The following is a 13,869-nucleotide window of genomic DNA, read 5'->3' on the forward strand; positions in this document are numbered from 1 at the left end:
AGAGAGAGAGAGAGAGGATCACTGCACTGTCTCATAAACAGACAGGAATGTCTTTTTGCTTCAGGTCACCAGAGGTCGGCATTGCACGGGAGACAGACTGTTGCTGTCGACGGGAGAGGTCGGACGATAGCGTGTCAATAGTGGACCGTGACGTTTTGTTATGTTAACAAATCACGTGTCCGTTATTTAAAAGGATGATTATTGTACTCAGTCGATGCCGGGTCAGGTTTATGGACCAGGTTTCTGGGATGAGTTCCGCCGTGGTTTGGGATGCGCAGTGCGCTTTGCTGCCGCCGCTGACTGGGACTGCTGCAGTGTAAACAAGACTGTCCGAGGCTGCAGCGCTGCTGTCTGTGGGCGAAAAGATAACGACACAGTGCCAGTGGTAGTTGACTCCTCAGCTTCAACGAGCACAGTTTCATAATGAACCCTCCGTGGTTTTTCAGTGCGCAACGATTTCAATTCTGCAGCGGAGAAGCTGGCCTGGTTTTCTTCTTTTTTTAATTAAACTGGACATCTGTCAGTCAGAGCATCTGCCACTTGTGAGCAGCCCGCAAATGTTCATCTTGCCGTTTGATTAATCAGATGGACTTTGCTGCCGAGGAAGTATCAACTCCATGATCCTCAGGAAAATGACAGACAACCAGGAAACCCCAGATTCCGAGGACACGACTCCGTCCGGGAGCACGACCTTGCCGCTCCGGCCGCCGTGCGAGCGCCTCTCCTGCCACAAGAGCAGCGTGTGCTCCCGCTCCTACTTCGTGGTAGTGATGGTGTTTTTTCACGTATACATCATTAATGTTATTGCACTGCTTTTTTACGTGCACTACATCAGCGGGCAGGATGATGCGAACCGGAGTCGCGATGCTCCCAGCAGTAACCACCAGCGCCCCGAGTCGGGACGTCCGCCATCAAAGCCTGACCCTCTGCGTGATGTTTCCCTAACACGAATCGAGGGAATAAGGGTGAGTAATGCGATGATGCATCACTCCCACTCTTTTATATTTACTCCCACTCTCAAGCACAATGAGCACCATCAAAATCACTTCTGTGGTGCATCTTTCAGGTGGGACACGTCCAGAAGGTGTCACTGGTGCCCGGAAAAGTGCATGAAATGCGGACTCTGAGTTTGAAACCTCTGCTGTTTGGTGAGAGCCAGAGCCCGCATGTGGCAAAACAAATGAGCCTCTAGTGGCCAAACTGGCCTCGTCTGATGAAAGCAAACATCACATTCACCCACACACACACACACACAGCCGTGTAGCCTACATATGTGTATGCTGAGATCAATCAAGGCTACATGAAATAGGCCAATAAGCCGTGAGGCAACTACTCCCTCTGCTTTGCACTCTGGATCAAATTAAGGGCTCATAGTTGACTGGTTAAAGAGGATGTATTATATTTATTAGTGTTTTGTGTTGACAACAAGCATAGATTAACTACACATTTATATGAATGGTTCGATGTTGATGTTCATGGTTCTGCGAAGCATCAGCGGAGCTGCAGTACTGGCAGCTGATTAAATGATTGTCTACATGAGGGCTACAACTAACTATTATTTCAACTGTCTATTAAAAGCTGACTGTTTTCTTATTAAACCTAACAAAATAGTGAAACATGTCAGTCACAATTTTCCAAAGATTTTCAATATTCTCTCATGTTAGACAGATCCTTCAAGTGGAGAAGCTGAAATCAGTTTTGCGTTTCTGCTTGATTAATGAAATTATTTGTCAATATTCAAATAATTGCTGATTATTTTTCGCTGACGGATTAATTAGTTGATCACATAAAACTAGAACCATTTGTAAAATGTAATATTGGTACAGTACAATATGAAGAGGTAGCAAATCAGGAAATGTGAAGCATGCAGCAGAGAAAATTATGCAATCCTGTGGACCCGAGAGATTTTCCTCTGTGTGTAACTCAGTGTTTTTCTGCAGAGATCCCTGAGTTTTTGTCAGAGGACGAGTGCCGTGTTGTGATGCAGCTTGCACAGCTAAAGGGTCTGATGGAGAGCCAGCTAATGGTGCAAGATGGCCAGGAAGAGCTGGCCAAGGAGCTCAACCTCAGCCCAGAGGAGATCTTCAACCTTCTTGACATCAACCAGGACGGACAGTTGCAGCTCCATGAGGTGTCATGTCCGTTTGTGGCTTGTGAGCGCATGCTGTAGTTTATGACACGCAGTGGTACTTTTGTTCAGAGTTGGTTAACTCATCCTGTCTTTACTATCCAAAAGATACTGACTCATTCTCGAGTGAGGGATGGCATCTGGCTCACACCGGAGAATCTGCGAGAAATTTATGCTGGGCTCAAAGCTGACAGGGATGGTAATGGTAAGAAATGAAGCTCAGCCATCGTTTTCCATTTTATGCAAGACCTTTCACTTTGCAGTTTTTACCAATCTTCTGTAGTGTCAGAAATGTGTGTTACAGATTAGTAGTTCATGTACATATTTGTACATGAAATTGTATTTGTAAAATTGTAAGTGTAATTTGTGAGATAATCTCACTTTTTTACACACCTCATTTAAAATGTTGCCTATACACCAGTTTTACAAGGCCAGGAGGGTCTTGGCTAAAAGGTGGGCCAAGACCCAAGAGAGGTGGGTTTTGGCTAAAATATTGGGTGGGAGAAATGAATCTTATTTGAAATTTCTACATATTCTTTTTTTACTGTCAAAACAAAATTAAGTGCACTGCATACATCCCTGGAACGTAGAGTAGATAAGTGACATACAGTTTATGGACACAGTTCATCAATATGAATGGGACTGGATATTCACTTATACACAACTTATATTAGCCTCAATTCAAAGGTGATGTGTCTATGTGTAAACTTAAATGTGATATTGGAAAGTCAGTATACTGTATATAGTTACTCTAATGAGAGAAAGAGTATGAATAGTGTCAGTAAGACAAGAAATGAAGACTTACGCACGGCATTAGAATAATATGCACATTCTCATATTTTGGACAGGTTTGTTGAGTCTAGAAGAGTTCAGGCGTCTGAGCAATGATGCCTTCCAGCGCTTCCTGATGCAGCAAGGGGTGAAAAGGAGTCAGCTGGTGAGGAACAGCAGACACACCTGGCTGTACCAGGGCAAAGGAGCACACCAGGTCCTCCAAGACATCAAGGCGAGGTAAGCAAGTGAAACCATTGTTCTCTGATTATTGAAGTGCTAACTTTAATATAACTAAAGTTTAATTTCAACACGAAGAATAAAAAAGGTTTAGAAATGTTTTTCCCAGACTTCCAGATTTTTTCTTTACCATTTTCTGAAGGGTGACTCGCCTCACTCGACTCCCGCCCACATTAGTGGACCTCAGTGAGCCGCTCCAGGTGGTTCGCTATGAGGAGGGAGGACACTACCACGCCCACCATGACAGCGGCCCTGTGTATCCTGAAACAGCCTGCACACACACGCGCCTCGCAGCCAACACCTCCACTCCCTTTGAGACGTCTTGCAGGTGAGATCACTGAAGGTGCACAGTGTTGACTGAGATGACTGAAGCGGCATTTCTCAACAAAAATATCTATGAATGTTCAGATCTGAATTCATCTGTCCAGTGTGATTACTAAATTGTGACATCCATTGTGACAGCTGGCATGTTAGTTTGTGTGACTCTACATTGTCAACTTGGGGAAAATGTGTGTGCTTGCCACTTGTTTGCAAAGTGTTGGTATGTGTGTGTTTGTTTGCACCATACATGTGTGTGTCAATTGAAATCTGTGTCGCACACCTAGGTACATCACAGTTCTCTTCTACCTGAACTCTGTTGAGGGGGGTGGGGAGACTGCATTCCCTGTGGCAGACAACAGGACCTATGATGAAGTGGTGCGTAATTGTGTGTGGGTCTGGAAATGTGTACAGAGAGCACTGCAAAAGTATTGTGTACATACTGTGCATGTCTTTCATATCTGTGTTAGCTCACGTGTTTGTCAGTTAGTGCATGACCCTGACGTTAAGCAAACCGTGTCACTGAGTTTGATTGTGTGTTTTAGTCTCTCATACAGAATGACGTCGATCTTTTGGACACCAGAAGGAATTGTGACAAGAGTAACCTGAGGGTGAAGCCTACCAAAGGGACAGCTGTTTTCTGGTACAACTACCTTTCTGATGGAAGAGGTAAGATTTAAAATGACAGCACAATTTATTAACATAATGTTGCAACAAAGATGCAAATCATTTTCATTTCATGTAAAAGCACATTTTGAATTTTTATTTAAAAATAAAAACATTTTGGTATACACGTTGTGTGCCACAAAGGTAATGTCCATTTTACGTATCATCTTGCAATCTGTGTGGCTATACATAAAATGCTAATGTCAGCATGCTAACATGCTCATAAAGACAACGCTAATATAAACCGATGTTCATCAGGTGTAATGTTTTTTTACAGTACGTTCCCCATCTTAGTTTAGCACGTTTGCATGGTAGCATTTGCTACTTAGCACTAAACACAAAGTACAGCTGAAGATGATGGGAAAAGTTTTGCAGCTATTTGGTCATAAACCAATGAAGTGGACAAAGTAACCTCATGGTAGCGCTCAATTAAAAGTCAGAGGATCAGTCAAGTCATTAGGATACATTGTCTGGGAACCATGAATTTTGTGCCAATCAAAATTGGCCGACATTGCCATCCTTAGAGCCACCCTGCTAGCATGTAACAGTTATTAGCAGTTTATTATATTATTTCAATTCAATTCGTCTTGGCGCCCATAGTGGTGTTTAGGTAATCTAGAAAGACAGCTATACACCGTAAGAATACAGCAAATATACTGTATAAGAAAGTACATTTAAGGTTAAGGATTTCTGGCTAATTTAAACTAATAGTTTTCCAATTAAACTCAGATGTTGGTTGGGAAAATAAAACTGCTCAAGTAATTCATCTTGACCAACCTCAGTGTGAGCCCTTTAAAAACAGGAATAACATGAAGGACGTTGCTAACCAACATAAATGATTTTTTTTTTTCTCAACAGGTTGGGTGGGAGAGCAGGATGAATACGCTCTGCATGGAGGCTGCGTGGTCACCCATGGCACTAAGTGGGTTGCCAATAAATGGATCAACATTGATCCGGATTACCAGCGGCAGGCTCGCTACCAGCAGCTGGTTTCACAGCAGCCAGAGGACGAAGAAGATGAAGGTCTGACTCTGAACCCAGACACACAGAAGAGTGCTGATATCCATCAAGACTTGTAGCTCATAAACCAAATTTCTAAAAGAAAAAAAAATCTACCTAGCATTCCTCAGTCCTGTGCACAAGTTCTTTGGCAACATCCTCTGTGACCAGTATGTAGAGACAAGATTTATTCAGGGAACGAGGTCACAGCAGGTTTATGCAACTGTAAAGAGATACTTTTGTTAAATATTGCTTGGATATTGTTATCCTGTTATTTTTTAATCTGCTCTAATTTCCCATTTTAGGAATGTTGCACTAGAAACTCATTAAAGGAGTTGAGACAAAAACTTTCCCTTTGCATGCATTAGCTTCACAGGTTTTGCTGTTGCTGTGAGCAAAAATTGCACTTGAAAATTGAAATGGCTACTGTAAACATTTCAATGTCCTACCTTGTTATTGCTGCCATTACCAAAAAAAAGCTCACACACTCGCAGTGTGATGCATGTTGCCTTGTCTTTGTTCCTTGAATTCAGCCAGATTTTTCTTGAAAGGTAATATTTAATTTAACTTATTGATTTATTTATTTTTCCTTGACAATGCACAGTACCACTCTCCCACATTGAATAAAGCTGAATTAAGCTCATGTGTCTTCAGCGTTGGTCTTCCTACTTTAAAGATGTATAAATATAATTGAATATAATTCAACAATAAAATAACAGACACACTAAAATGATTCATATGTATCATTTGTTTCACACTTTACTCAGGGCTAGCAGCTATTCATTTACAAATGAAACTTATCAGCTTTTGATATTCCCTCCAGTAGATGCTGAGATGCTGAGTCCTTAAAGTTTTGTGCTGCTGTGTGTGTCCTGAAATCAGTTTTTAGAAAGTAATTTAGTTAAAACAACATGGTGAATACGCACTGGACCATCCGATAAAAGTTTCACCTGAACATCAGCTTTATAAACTCACCACTGAGGGCTCGTATCTGGGGAACGATGTCGCTCCACGATGGTCCAGACAGTAGAGCACAGCATCATGAACAGACGCAAAAAGACGTCTCTTTGTTATCGACTCAGAGAAGAAGTCGCCAAGCTCTAACTGCTCCACAACAGGCGCTGAAGAGAAAACAGTTTACAAGCAAATTACCAACCCGATGAAGCCTATTCATGTAGTACAGCCTCCAGGAATGTGAGGAGATAGTCACTTACCTTGACAACCAGCCATGTAGATATCTACATCAATCTCACTGAAGTCCTGGAAAATCTGTCAAATTGATAAATACGTAATATTTCTCCGTTACCACTGCACCAACCTTTAAAAAATCTTTCTTCCCCATCAGGTGCTACAAACCCTAATCAGCCCAACAATCTGACCCACAGTGAGTCATCAGGGTTTATTTAACTGTAAGAGAGTAAAACTATCCTTTATGTCAGTGTTATAATGTAACTGAAAGTTTATAAACTCCCATTTCAGTGATATCAACCCTTGCCAATGCTAAATGAAGTGAATTTCTTTACCTGACTTGAAGATTTGTCATCTTACCCTTTCTCTTTCTAAGAAGGACCACAATAGAAAAAAGCTTTTATCTTCAGGAGCAGGTGATTGCAGACCTGTATTTACCTTTATTATCTTCAAATAAATCTATTAACATTGTAAAATTAGCTGTTAATGAAAACATAACTCTTAAGCTCTCCCTGGCAAACTCCCACAGCAACCCGTATACATTGCTCATGCTTCTCAAATCACACTTAAATTATTTAATAAAGGGATTTGACACCTGAATGATCTGAAAGTATATGGGTCCTCCTCTAAGCTTTAGAAATAAGGGAAAATGTAGGGACATTTAAGAAATTTTCAGTCACGTCTTACCCTTTGTTTAAAGGACATTTCTCCCCCTAGTACTTACGTTTTTCATGGTTTTGATAGCCACTGTGTCAATGAAGTTAGCTGTGGAGAGGTCGATAATGATGGAGTGAATGTCCCAGGTCCACTTGCCCAGTGACCCAAGAGAGACCCGCTCCAGGTCACGACTCAGCGTGTCCTCACTGCTGGAGCCCAGAGTGGTGGTGTCCCCGTCCGGCAACTCAGACATCCACCCTAAGCTGGTGCAGTCTGGATCTCCTCCTTTCAGGTACTCCCACCTACAGTGGCCGTCTGGTGTTCGAGGGCTGGTTGGGATGACGAACACCGTCCCATTCTCCCTCTCAGTCCAGCCCTGCTCCTCCTTGTCTGTAACATCCCCATCCATGCATGTGTCCCTCCAGCAGCCGGCCTCTTCCTCCACAGAGAACACCAGTGCTCCAGACAGCTGTTTAGCTGCTCTCTGTGCCCGTCTCTGCAGAGTGGTAATGATGCAAACCTCTGTTAAAAACTACAGTATGTTGACCTTTTGGTAGTTTGGCCATTGGCCATTGATTTTCATGCTAATTGTCTAACAACATAGAGGATACAGCGAATAATGGGCCACACCAAAAGAAATCATTGTAGTCCTTAAAATGTTTTGTAAAATTTCTATAAACAATGTTATGTTGTACACTTCCAGCATCTTACCTCTCTCTTGGCTTGCCTTTTCGCTCGTCTCTCAGCCCTCCTTTCTCTACGTTTCTGTTTGGCCTCCTGCCTCCTCTTATAGATGATCATTTTACTGATGTCAAGCCCACTCTGAAAACAGATAAACAAGAAAGATAAAACATCATCTGCATCTGCTTGCTTTTGAAGAGATGAGTGCTGAAACAATTAACCGATCGACAGAAAATTTGTATTTTGATAACTGATAAAATTAATCGTTATTAAATGTTCTGGCTTTTCTTTGTCACATATGATAATTAATTGAATATCTTTGGCTTTTGGACTTATTGTTTGGATAAAACAAGGAATTTGACTACGAATTTACTATGTTCTGGCATTTTACAGAAAAATAATAATCAGATTACTCAATAATGAAAATAATCATTAGTTGCAGACCTCTAATAGAGAGTATCATTAGGAAAGAGAACAAACCTTTTCTTTCAGAGCCTCAAGGTAGAGATCGGCATTTGCGAAATATACTGTAGCAGAGGAGCGAAATATAGTAACACCTGGAATCTCTCTCGCCTGCCAAATGACAAAAAACGATTAGCTTTTTTTGCAGTGAGGATAGAGAAGCTTTTATTTCCAATTGTTGTTGTTTTACCTCTCTGTGGGTCTCTATATCCACATACAGTTCAGTGCCTGGAACATTTCCCAGTACAGAGTATTTTGGGCTGAATGGAATTAAAAGAACAACTCAAAATTATTATTTGTACAATTTGTTTGTGTACAGTATTTTGTCTAACCTGGCAGATCTTGCAGCCTAACATTAGTTATCAATATTGCCTCTCACACTCACACATTATGAGTCAGATACCGAAGTGAGAAATAGACTATGATGAGGTGCAGAGGAGTCTTACAGCTGAGTTCTGAAGATAACGGTAAGCAGAGCAAATGTGATCGATGCTGCGAGACCCAGATCCAGATTGAGCAGCAGTGATGACACCCAAGTGACCAACCACACCACCTGGGGAATACAGCGTGACAGCATGAATCATTGTCATTTAGAGCAACAATGAAAAGGAAACAGAAACAATGACACTTTTACAGATTCAACACCACAGCAAATTCTGTCACAGCTGCTGCTTGTAAGGATCTTTTCAAAACATGTGATAGTAACAATTTAACCTCTCACCAGATCAATCCTGCTGCTTTTCCACAGTGTAACAATATCAAAGTGCTGCTTGAACATCCCCTTCAGATTTACAAAGACAATCGATGCAAGGATAGCCTAAAATAAGCACACACGCAAACACACACACAAACAAATAAAATCTATTTCATTACACAAATTATGTCATGCTTCATAAATATGCACTGCTAATCACTTTACAGTAAAGACAAGTGGAAGAGCAACAGAACCTTTGGCAGCTCCTGGAACAGCGGTCCAAGTTTCAGTATAGTCACCAACACAATGAGCGCTGAGGCCACTGCAGCCATCTGCAAGAACAACTCAAAGGCTGTTTCTGGTGTTACTGAAACATTTGTGCTCAACAGGCATGTTAACATATTAGTTTGTTTAGCAGAGATGGATGACGTCCATTGTTGGAGAGTAGCTTGACTATATGACAGCATGTATTTCCAATATTTAGTGCTACCCCAACTATTAACAGTATTATAACCAATAATTGATTGATTTGGTATATTGTTTAGATGAATGATAAATACATCTCTGTTATGTTCAGGTACAATACCATTAGCTATAAAAACAGAGAGGTAGTTCCCTGAAGAGAAACACTTTGTTATGTGATTTAGGTGTTTTATTGCTCATTACATGTTGATTTAAGGGCTTCTCTTTTTAGTAAACTTGAGCTGGGAACCTTTTTGTGTGAGAGAGCCTGGGACAGCAGGCAAAGTTGTTTGTCTGCAATGTTTCACCACTGCAACCGTATTTTTTGGTGTTGTATACTGTAAGTCCATGTGAGCTGGGTACTTGTATGTGCATGACACACTAACTATGCAGCATAATAAGCTAAAAAATACAGTACATGTTCTAGTACCATCAGGCTTGAATTTCCACATGGTTCTTACATATACATGTATACATATGGTGGTATTGTGTTATATAATTTCACGTATAATTCAGCATAATTTCCTTCTTACCTCAATCATCCTTAAGTAGGTATATTCCTTGCATATTTTCAGTACAACTATTGCATGTTGCATGTTCACAGTACAGAATTAGAATGACTTTGGCTTGTGAGGTAATGCTAACTTCTTAACTGCACACTTACTTGTGTTTTTCCTCCCGTGGTCTCTTGGATGAGACTTCGAGACATGGAGGGGCAGACAGAGTAGCACTGGAAGAAGCCTCCCACTGTATTACTGAGACCCAGAGCCACCAGCTCCTGCAGCCAGGTGAAGACAGACACAAGACTTAGCAGGGGAATACAGAAAGAGAGGAATACAGAATGTAGAAAAGATTGTATGCTAACGGAAACTGCAAAAATAAGCAGGTGTTTGATGAGAGTTTACCTGGTTACTGTCCACCTTGTATCCATGTTTCAGTGCAAATGTTTTTCCAAGTGAAATAGATATGGCATATCCAACAATGGCCAGTGCAAACGCATCACCAATAACTTCTCCAAAAATACTCACATCTGGTACACTGGGAGAACTTAGACTGGTGCACAGGTAGAGGACAGGAAGTGTTATTAGTACTAAACAAGCTGGGATTATGACTCAACAAATAATTACAGCAGTATAACTTAAATCCACGTGCTTACCCACTGGGAATTTCTCCAACGACTGAAATAGTGTAGTTGCTGTTCAAGTGGGCATAGGATGATATCAATGTTCCTGCCACAATCTGAAGTTGTCACAAAAAACATACAGATTATAAACACAAACACACACAAAGAAGCCACATTTCACAACACATTTCAAACCCTCAATCATTAATAATCTAGTAAATCATATGCCAGAGCTGAACTTAATTATTAGCCATAAATATCTCCTTTTTGCTGTGAACTGCACAAATGCGGAGGCCCTGGCACTACCGCTGATTCAGCTGCTTGGTTCCACTGTGTCTGTGCTTTTTCAGTGCTGCAACATCAGCAGCAGTACAGAGCACAGCGGTGATAACATGAAGAGAGTGTTTCCTCGTGTCAACTGACTGTGATGAGCTCCACTGGGATGGGCACTGGCAGCTTTGGACTGAGAAACGAGTTGAGCTCCTTGGCTGCAATTAGAAACACCATGGACACAGCACTGACCACCAGTGTGGGAAGATGAGTGTGTGGAAGCAACGAGCAAACATCCTTCAGAGTCTGAAAATAGAGATATAGCAGGAGGTGGTTATGGCTTACTACTGTGCACATAAAAACACAAAGTTTAGCTGCACACACCAAGTGGTTTCGTCATTTTAAGTCATAATTAATTATAAAATGGCATTTTCACCTTTTTAGCTTATTCTCCAAGCTATATTGTACACTTATCTTGGAATAAATACCTCCCTGTGATATGTCCCACCCCAACATCCTGTTTCCAGCCTGAAATTCTTTAAATTAGGAGAACCTCCTCACTCAACTCAGTGTTGAGTGTTTGGGTGCAAGATCTATAAATGGTATGATGAAGAATGGGACATCAAATGTGATGTGGCACTGAGGCTCACTCATCTTTCATCTAATTACTGTAATTAGAGCGCTTGTTGTTCGTTCCAAATAAGTATATGGTTCTATGCAACATGGTAGTGTTGTTGTCAGATCAAAAGAGATGAAGACATCTTTGGAAACCGTCATCATGCCTTTATTGAGCTATGTATTGTAGGTTACTGCTCAAACAAAGTCGTCAGGATTTAGGACACGAAAAGTCTGCATAATTCAGGGGCTGAACCACCCTGAACTCTTGTTGCATTAAGGAGTAAGTCATTTGTACATGTTAACTGGATGGACTTATGTACCTCCATATGTACCTTTTTTATCTTTAAAGCCATTCTTGGGAAACTTCCTATTCGCCTTTGTAAAACACTCTTTCCTGTTTCTAACAGTTATCAGACCAGATCATCTGGATGGATGATCTTCAGTGTCCCTCGAGTGCTCAGAACTTTTTAAAATTGCATTTTTGTACTATGCACCCTGGGCTTGGAGTCATTTACAAGATAAACTTCATCTGGAGATGCCACGCACTTAAGCATCACATGTTTCACGAGGAATGTATTTTATCTCTCTTGTGTCTCCCAGGTGTTTTGTTGTGCTATACCGTGTGTGATTGTTGAATGACGTGTGTTCTTATAACTAGGTGATTTTTTCTTGTAAAAGAAATCATGTATATCAAGAGATCTCCAGGTTAAATTAAAGCACATCCAACTCTTTTGTGAGTTTTGTTATTATCAGCGCCAAACTGCACTGTAACAGATAATGCAATCAGATCAGTACTGTTGCGTCAACAAAAACACAGCCATCAGAACCAAATACTTGACAGTACTCACATACACCAGCGTCAAGGGACCACTAAACCGTGTTGGTGAAACTCCAAAGATGTACTTCAGTTGTGCCACCACAGCATGGGCTGCAGCAGCTGTTGTGTACGCCCGCACCAGAGGTTCAGACAAGTATGTTCCCACAAATCCAAACTTTACCAAACCCAGTACCACCTATGCAAACAATCATTTATGTATGTATGAGTGTTGGCAGCTGCATACAACAAAATAAGATATTGTTATTTCTTTGGGATGTTGCGTTCAGACCTGAATAAGTCCTCCTAGCACAGTAGTAGCGGCCGCCACCTGCACCCTGTATGAGTCCCGGGCAGTAATGTCCACCTCTGCAGTGATGTTGGTCCCATTTGTTTTGAGGAAATCTGTGTCTGGAGCAAGTCGCTCTGTCACACTACCCACCATGATGCTGAGCACAGTAAATGTACCTGAACACAATGAAAGACACATGTTATTACAGAGGTTATAATGGCCGTGTTACAATGTCTCTCTCTCTCTCTACTTACCAATAGAGATGTGACGTGATGTTCCAAAAAAGAAGTAGATCAGTGCTGGATAGAGGGACGTGTAGAGCCCAAACACAGGAGGTAAGGAAGCCAACAATGCATATGCCATACCTGTGAAAAACAGAAGTTTTGTTGCACCTGTCTCAGTTTCCAAACAAACGTGTAATTTCCCCCTGGGGATCAATAAAGTATTTCTGATTCTGATTCTGATCTGATTCTGAAATGTTTTCATGAAGCTGTATTATTTTTACTGCAGTATTACTAGCAAATGAAATGTTCTCCATAAGGATAGTGAATACAAGTCATGAAATACACAATTTCACTTTGAGGCATAAAAAAAAAAATCATTTTTCTTCTGCAATATTGTTGATATTTGCTCGACTGTTATTGTCTATTGTCATACCTTGTGGCAGGTGCATTATGCCCACACTGATGCCAGAGATGAGGTCTGGCATGCCATAGTCCCAGACTGAGTACTTAGGCAGCCAGTATAACACAGGCAAGCTGCTCACCACACTTTGCTTCAGTTTGGGTACCGTACATCTGGAAGGGATTTGAAGGATAGAAACAGAGACAAAAGTGATAATCTTTTTATTGGCTTATATTTTAAATATTTTAATCTGGCATCTACGGTTCAGTAAGTTCAGAGTCAAAGTTACATGATCAAGCCATAAACTTTGCTTTACCTTAAGGAGTCTTTAAGCCGGTCGGCTAGAGAAGGGTGAGTGTCAGAGTGTGTTTTTCTCTGCGTTACCTCTTCCAGTCTCTCCTCATCCAGCACTTCCCGCTCCACTCTGTATTTCCCAAATCTGCATGTTGAGTCCATTGAGCTGAATCTGTCAGAATCGGTGCAACTTAAACTTTTTTATTTTTTAAGATACACTAAAGGAGATTTATCCCAAAGACTCTTGTTTACGACAAAAACTGTACTACTGTGACAAGAACAGCTGTACCTGCATATGTACATCATATTGCCTAATGGTTAACTATAGTCAGGATGTTGTGGGAAGAGCCTCTTTGTGACAACGATGGCTGGCCGGAAGAAGCAAAGGATGTAATTATGGTCTTAAAGAGGAAAATAATTAACTCTGTTGATTGAATTTCGATGGAGGTTTGACAGGTGTGTTTTTCCATTCACAAGCAAAAGTAAAGCTAATGAACCATGAAATGAAAGCTCAAATTACATTGGTCAAGTGAGTCTTTATTAGGGCTTTTGAAAGAAATACCTAAAA

General features: G+C 41.1%; 2 protein-coding genes across 2 annotated transcripts; one reads left to right on the forward strand and one right to left on the reverse strand.

Moving 5' to 3' along the window:
* Positions 1-617: 617 nt before the first annotated feature.
* p4htmb (prolyl 4-hydroxylase, transmembrane b) lies at positions 618-5,202 on the forward strand. The gene is made up of 9 exons (XM_070903441.1): positions 618-965; positions 1,067-1,148; positions 1,941-2,131; positions 2,237-2,333; positions 2,977-3,139; positions 3,282-3,467; positions 3,745-3,835; positions 4,003-4,126; positions 4,982-5,202. Exons 1-9 carry the CDS (start codon positions 618-620, stop codon positions 5,200-5,202), a joined length of 1,503 nt encoding a protein of 500 aa, XP_070759542.1.
* Positions 5,203-6,085: 883 nt separating this feature from the next.
* Positions 6,086-13,463, reverse strand: slc26a6l1 (solute carrier family 26 member 6, like 1). Its single transcript, XM_070903121.1, has 18 exons — positions 13,324-13,463; positions 13,041-13,180; positions 12,638-12,748; positions 12,384-12,559; positions 12,126-12,290; positions 10,813-10,965; positions 10,423-10,505; positions 10,172-10,319; positions 9,931-10,044; positions 9,059-9,136; positions 8,832-8,927; positions 8,557-8,663; positions 8,301-8,370; positions 8,129-8,221; positions 7,679-7,789; positions 7,035-7,463; positions 6,337-6,391; positions 6,086-6,243 (listed from the first exon to the last, which is right to left on the reverse strand). Exons 1-18 carry the CDS (start codon positions 13,461-13,463, stop codon positions 6,086-6,088), a joined length of 2,427 nt encoding a protein of 808 aa, XP_070759222.1.
* Positions 13,464-13,869: the final 406 nt, after the last annotated feature.

This window comes from Enoplosus armatus, chromosome 3, assembly GCF_043641665.1.
Source record: "Enoplosus armatus isolate fEnoArm2 chromosome 3, fEnoArm2.hap1, whole genome shotgun sequence".
Classification (NCBI taxonomy): Eukaryota; Metazoa; Chordata; class Actinopteri; order Centrarchiformes; family Enoplosidae; genus Enoplosus; species Enoplosus armatus.

What these genes read in the sequence shown, in the direction of transcription:
- p4htmb (XM_070903441.1), top strand. Translation starts at nt 618, where the DNA reads ATGATCCTCAGGAAAATGACAGACAACCAGGAAACCCCAGATTCCGAG. An exon ending in CCCTTTGAGACGTCTTGCAG is followed by an intron (nt 3,468 to 3,744) that starts GTGAGATCACTG and finishes TCGCACACCTAG; the next exon opens with GTACATCACAGTTCTCTTCT. An exon ending in ACAGGACCTATGATGAAGTG is followed by an intron (nt 3,836 to 4,002) that starts GTGCGTAATTGT and finishes TGTGTGTTTTAG; the next exon opens with TCTCTCATACAGAATGACGT.
- slc26a6l1 (XM_070903121.1), bottom strand. Translation starts at nt 13,463, where the DNA reads ATGGACTCAACATGCAGATTTGGGAAATACAGAGTGGAGCGGGAAGTG. An exon ending in CCACGGGAGGAAAAACACAA is followed by an intron (nt 9,137 to 9,930) that starts GTAAGTGTGCAG and finishes TTGTTCTTGCAG; the next exon opens with ATGGCTGCAGTGGCCTCAGC. An exon ending in TTGAGGCTCTGAAAGAAAAG is followed by an intron (nt 7,790 to 8,128) that starts GTTTGTTCTCTT and finishes ATCTGTTTTCAG; the next exon opens with AGTGGGCTTGACATCAGTAA.